This window comes from Echinops telfairi, unplaced genomic scaffold, assembly GCF_000313985.2.
Source record: "Echinops telfairi isolate 266 unplaced genomic scaffold, ASM31398v2 ScPeMD7_21;HRSCAF=78, whole genome shotgun sequence".
Lineage (NCBI taxonomy): Eukaryota > Metazoa > Chordata > Mammalia > Afrosoricida > Tenrecidae > Echinops > Echinops telfairi.
The window spans coordinates 13,692,031-13,698,239 of NW_022103918.1; the positions used below are offsets into that span (position 1 = coordinate 13,692,031).

The 6,209-nt window shown below is 40.3% G+C and overlaps 1 protein-coding gene across 1 annotated transcript in view; it reads right to left on the reverse strand.

Moving 5' to 3' along the window:
- ITPR2 (inositol 1,4,5-trisphosphate receptor type 2) overlaps nucleotides 1-6,209 on the reverse strand; it is a 296,427-nt gene that overhangs the window by 110,599 nt on the left and 179,619 nt on the right. The window contains exon 11 of the mRNA XM_013003968.2: nucleotides 1,780-1,931. Coding sequence (XP_012859422.2) covers nucleotides 1,780-1,931 — 152 coding nt within the window. The remainder of the gene's footprint in view (nucleotides 1-1,779; nucleotides 1,932-6,209) is intronic.

Consider the following 6,209-nt stretch of genomic DNA (forward strand, 5'->3'; position numbering starts at 1 on the left):
AAGTAAAGCCTGCATCCCACCCCGGATGTTTTATTGGTCACAGTGCAGCCTTCAAAATACGAGTTTTCAAAGCCACCTAAGTAATTCTAATTTACAACTAAAGTGAGCAGCATTTCCTGGTCTGTTAAATGAGGTGCTGCCTGGATTAAATAAGATCATGCTCATTGATAACTTGGCACAGGAACGAACACATATAAAAAGTGTTTGAGAGTTTTAAGAATAGCTGTTATTACTTAAAATTAGCCTGAATACAGATTAACAAAAAATTAATCCGTTAATATAAAATTCTATATTCCACTGAAAAGTGCTTCAATTGTTCAGGCCAGTAATAGATTAGCACCTCCATACAAATCTAGTTTCAGGGGCCTTGTGTACGCACTTTACAGTGAGATCTTTTTTTATATATATAATTTCCTTAAGCAAACTCCCTTGGTTGTAATCCTAGAAGAGCTCCCTTTTTGCTCAGTTAAATCTGCCAGATCGAGTCAGAGTAAGGATGCATCAAGATCCCGGTGCTAGGGAGAGAATGGCACACAGCTGAGTCTGCCTAGAGCGGAACTCCTCGCGGGTGTACACTGGTGGAAGGAGGACGAGTACACCTTCCTGGAATAAGGTCAACACTTGGCCCCATTTTTCATGAATGTGAATGGCCAAGAGACACCAGGGGAGTTCAAACAGTTAGACACTTCCTCAGCAACTCTTCCCCCTCCTTGAAAGGAGCCCACAGGACAACGTCTGCGTGGACGTAGTTTCCTTCAGCCTCACCATAGCCATCTGCCTAAGGTCAAGTTCAGTAAGGTCCTATGATGGCCTAGCTAGAACCAGGCCACTAGACCTCCTAATATAGACATGGTCCCTCAACGCATCTGGACAGTGTATCCTTGTCCTACTGTAGGAAAGTAGACATATTTAGGCAGAAGAGTTTACTTATAATAGTCAAAATTCAAGAAACTGAGTGAGATATAGTCTCTTACTTTAAATCCTTATGATCAATTCTCTTCCCCCAATCCCTGACCACCAAACCAACTGACCTCTCTGCTGGCCCTGAAACACATGTGGTGAATTTTAGGATTTTTGCATTTCCTATCACCGTTGCTTGAAATAATTTCCCACTGAAGAAGACATGATTTCTCAATTCATTCAGATTTTTCTCAATGTCTGGACTCCATGAGGACATTTCTAGACACACTCTTTCCTAACAGAACTTTCCATGACCTGCATTACTTTTAAAAAACGCTTTCAATGTCCGACTATATAAGTTCATGTTTCTTAGTTTATTATTTATGGACTATCTCTCCCTTGAGAGGCCCATGAAGACAAGGATATAACCAGTCTTTCACTGTTCTCTTCCCAGTGACTAAAGCAATGTCTGTGATGTAATCCATAGATCTCTGTGGACTGACTAAATGAAGGAATGGGTAGAGCAATTAATGAATTTGAGTATTTCACACAATGCAAATGAATTAGAAGTGATCATAGAAAGCCTTTCAAATTATCTTTCAATTTAGAAACCAAATGCCCCAAAAGTAATAAGAATAAATGAGTATTATGCATTTTTCAGAATTTCTTTAGTTCTGAACATTTTAATTATTTCTAAGAAAGAAGGTGGGGGAAGCGCTGGTAATCCATTCACATAAGAAGCTTGGTTTTCATGCTTCTTCTTCATTTATACTTGTTCTTTATATGCCCCAAAATGATATTAACATTTGGTACTCATTCCTCAGCTACTGATAAAATTATTCTGAAAGTATCATCTTCTAGATGCAACGTTTCTTTTACCTTGGCACCAGGCAGTCAGCTCTCTGAAGAGTTGTGGCATCCAGTTCAAAAAGAGACGCAATGTCATTGCCATGGGGAACTGAGACCAAGGTGTACATAATCTTCTCCCCCGCTTGGCGTTTCTTCTTTGGCGTTGGGATGTCTCCATCTCTCTTTTGAGGAAGCACAAGGTCATTCACTTTTGTCAGATTTCTAACGGAACTCCCCAATTAAGCTGGAGATGAGCTTTAAGTGTGTGCATTATTTCGTCATTGAATAATAGCATGTGTACTGCCCATCATCAAGAAAGAGTTGCTCTGACTGAAGCCTTTGAGGTAATTATTATTAATAATGATAAGTTAGACACTCCTGGAGGGGGGGTTGATCAATAAGGCACTAATAGTCATAATAACAATAGTCCCATCCCTTGTAGTAAACCTATTACAGAGTAGTATTTCAATGATTTCCCATTAAGAACAAGTGCAGAGATAAGATTGTGTGCTAAATCACCCAGATTTCACATATTAAAGAGTGAGCATGTAAGTGTTTCAGAGTTCATGCCCAAACTCCCAAAGCCTAACCAGCAGCAACCTTTCCGTTTGTTCAATTCATAGGTTCCCTCCATTAAATCCAAAAACATACTGTAATTGCACAAAAAGTAAAATAAAATAACATCTTCACAAGTAAAATCCCTTATGTGAAACTCAGTATTTTAATTTTTTTAATTTCTAAATCATCTTATTGGGGGCACTTACAGCCCTTGGCACAATAGAAATTCAGTATTTCTAGCACTTCTTACCATGTTATGCAGTCAACACAAGACTATTAACTATGTATTTGTGGTACTTTGGTGATTGTATGTCAACCGGACACTCCTAGAGGTGGAGTCAAACCTGTCAATCATGTGGTCACTTGATGACACCTCCTCCGGGGCTGTGGCCTTCCCTATGAGAGTGAAAGACGCTGGACACCGCCGCTCTCTCTGCCACTTCCCTTCCTCCTCCCTGGGACTCCATGTGGGCTGCCTGACCCTGCCATGTTCCCACTGACCTTGCCCCCACATGGCTCTGCACCCACGGCCTGTGATCTTCCTGCTTGCTGAACTACCAGGCTGCGTCTCTGGCATGCAGCCGCATGAGTCTGAAGGTGGACTTGTAGACCAGCATTGCACTTTCGGACTTGAGCGCCTTCTTTTCATAAAAGATCGCTTGCTGGTATAACGCTCTCTCTCATACGTATATGAGCATCGCTGAATTTGTTTCTGCAGACAACTTGGCTGGACACAGTATTTTTACTTAACTGCCCCAACTCTCAACGTGCCATGGAAAACTTTGATGCAGATGACCATCAAAATGTAATACAACACATGCAATCCCATCCTGGTAATTAAGTACTCCAATAGAATGACTTAGATGTGGTTATTAAAACAAGAGAAATTTGAAAAACAGAGAAAGTCGTTGTACCATCAGAAGAAAATGAATGTATGTGGGTGAAGAAAGAGATGCTCAAGAAGCAAATGAAAGCCTTTTCAGGAAAATGCTTATTGAATGACTGCTGTAATGAAGAAAGAGCTCACTCCAAGAGGCTCACAGAGTGCCAGTCCCAGCCCTCCAACATTGTGAATGTCATTTTTCCCTGGGCCAGAAAAATCCAAGCTTTATAGTTTTCCATCCCTTCTATAAATGATGCCCAAATTGAAAGCCCCACTGCATGGTGAACAAGCAGAGAGAACTCCCAAGATGGAGCTGGACCTCTCTTGGCTAAGTCCCACATAACTCAGTCATCTTTTCCTTACGTGTGTGTCTTCTGCGGAGGCCAAAGTGCAGAGGTAGATGATGACAGAGGTCCCCAAACTGGTCCCAGGTCACTGGTTTCTAATACGCCTCCTATCTGTTTCTCATCAGTAAATGTAAACTATGGTTACTGATCAGAAAAGGTAGAAAGCAAATTTGGATTTTTTTCTCTGCCCACTCACCATGTCCTACTTTGCATTGTGTAAATGTTTAGAAAATGATGATGGCAACATATGAACAACTATGTTTGATACAATTGATGTATGGAATGTTATAAGAGCCCCCAATAAAATGATTTAAAAAAAAGACTTCTGGAAGAATCTTCTGCAATCGTTACACCCATTTTCACAGTACTTTGCATTGAAGGCATTGAAGTACAAGAATTAGGGACAAAAGTCAATGAAGACAGAAATATCCTCCTTTCTGGGATATCTATTTTTCAATAATCCAACAATAAGAGTAGTCTCGCCAGCCAAATACATGAGGAGAGGTGGCTGCTCAGGTAATAGGATAACTTGGGATCATGAAATATCAAATTTGGGAAAGGTCTTTAGAGATCATATGTACACTGAACAGACTTCTTCCCAAATAACCTTCTTCCAGTAGCTGCCCCAAACACACAAACCCACTGCCATCTACAGGGCACAGTAGAACTAACTGCCTCTGTAAGTTCCTGAGGTTGTAAATATTTATGGGAGTAGAAAGCCTCATCTTTCTCTCGAGGAGCAGATAGAAGTTTCACACTGCTGACCTTGCGGTAACAGCCCAACACACAACCCACTACACCACCAGAGTTTCTACAAGCAGCTAGTCAAGTGAAATTCCGGTATTTGTAGAATTTATTCTTTTGGATCTTGAAGGTGTTTGGAGTTTGAATTATTACCAGTTGAAATTCAGACACCCTTTTGTATGGTTATTTTCATTCTCTGCATTTTAACTCTCACAGTGAGTTAGGAAGATCCAAAAGACCAAATAAATAGTTGGATTGAGAAGGTTGAGATGAGCAGGGAGAAGAATGCAGGGCGAGAAATGGGTGTGTACACTGGAAGAAAAACTGTGGTGTGTAAGACATTGGCCTGTGGTCCAGTTTTGCTGGAAGCTCTTCGTATTAGCTGGGGGAAGAAAGTGTACATCAAATATATATGGCTGAATGAGGATTGAGAACTAGGAATGAGATATTATTATCCCTATTAAACGAATTAAGCCAACAAAGTCTAAGAGTCAAGTTCACATAACTATCATGTGCTACAGCTGAACACCAAACTTGGTCAAGTTGATGCCACAATCCTTGTTGTAATTTTTATGCTACACTGAGGCCATGATAACCAAGGGGTTTCCAGAATCATTAGCCAACATCTTCATATCATAAACATAACTGCTTTTCTATTTTAATGAGTGCTTCTTCCTCAACAATTTGTTTCTTTTTTTCTAAAAGAAAGCAAGATGCCCAGATAATTCAATTGGATAAGGGATAGTCTTTCAATGAATGGCGTTAATATCATTAGCTCTCCACATGCAAAAGGATGAGGTTTGACCTTCACCTTATACCACATACAAAAATTAGTCATAGAACTAAATATGAGAGCTAGAGCTACACCAAAATACACCTGGTTTCCATGGAGCTGCTTGGTGGAGGATCAACATCACCACACTCGGGCGCTCCTTCCTACTCCCTTTTCTTCCATTCTCCTTGGACGCGCCCTGTTTGACATTCTGATGAAGTCCGATTTGTCTACCTTTTCTTCTGTCCTTTACTCCTTTATGCCATATCTAAAGTCATCCTGCACCCTAGGTCGGAAAGATTTTCTCCTAGCTTTTTGTTTTGTGACTTTTGTTTTGTAAGCGTTTGTATCGTTGCAGACATCAGGGACCTCCCTGCTGTCTGCCTTAAACGGCGAAGCACTAAGACAAGAGAACAGCACAGACTCTACCCAATCCTCTTCTACTCGGTGGTAGTAACTTCTGACAGCGAAAATTGTAATGATAATGACGAAGAAGAAGGCAGAGAAAGAAGAGGTTTACGAAGAGGAAATGATCATTCTGCAAGGAGAGTTGTTTTGTTTTGTTTTTATAAATCATTTTGTTGGGGACTCTCACAGCTCTTATAACATTCCATCCATCAGTTGTATCAAACATGTTTGTACATGTGTTGCCATCATCATTTTCAAAACATTTTCTTTCTCTTTGAGCCCTTGGTATCAGCTCCTCTTTTGTCCCTCCCGCTCCCCACCCTCGTGACCCCTTTATATTGTATCCTCAATCACAGGACACCAGTGGGGGAATGCACTCAGAATAATCATCATAGATAAAATATGTTAAGGGAGCTCTTTTCTGGATTTTTCAGTATTACAGTCAAGAAAATGGAGCCACAGATATAATAAGTGTTATTAACTCACAGGACAGATAGCCAGAGAGCACAAATAATGAGTAAGATTAGTCACTTGTAGAACTGACCCACGGGATTTCGTGAATATGTGGCCAAAGATATCTGAGCTCAAGTGGCTTAAATGGAGTATTGGAAAGGCACTAGTAAAATATGATTTACCTAATGAAAATAAAATCTAATCACTTATATTGACCCGGATTTGAAGAATGGCTTTAATCACAGAAGATCAGCATGAAACCTAAGTAAATACATGGAGTCAATGAGCAAGCATC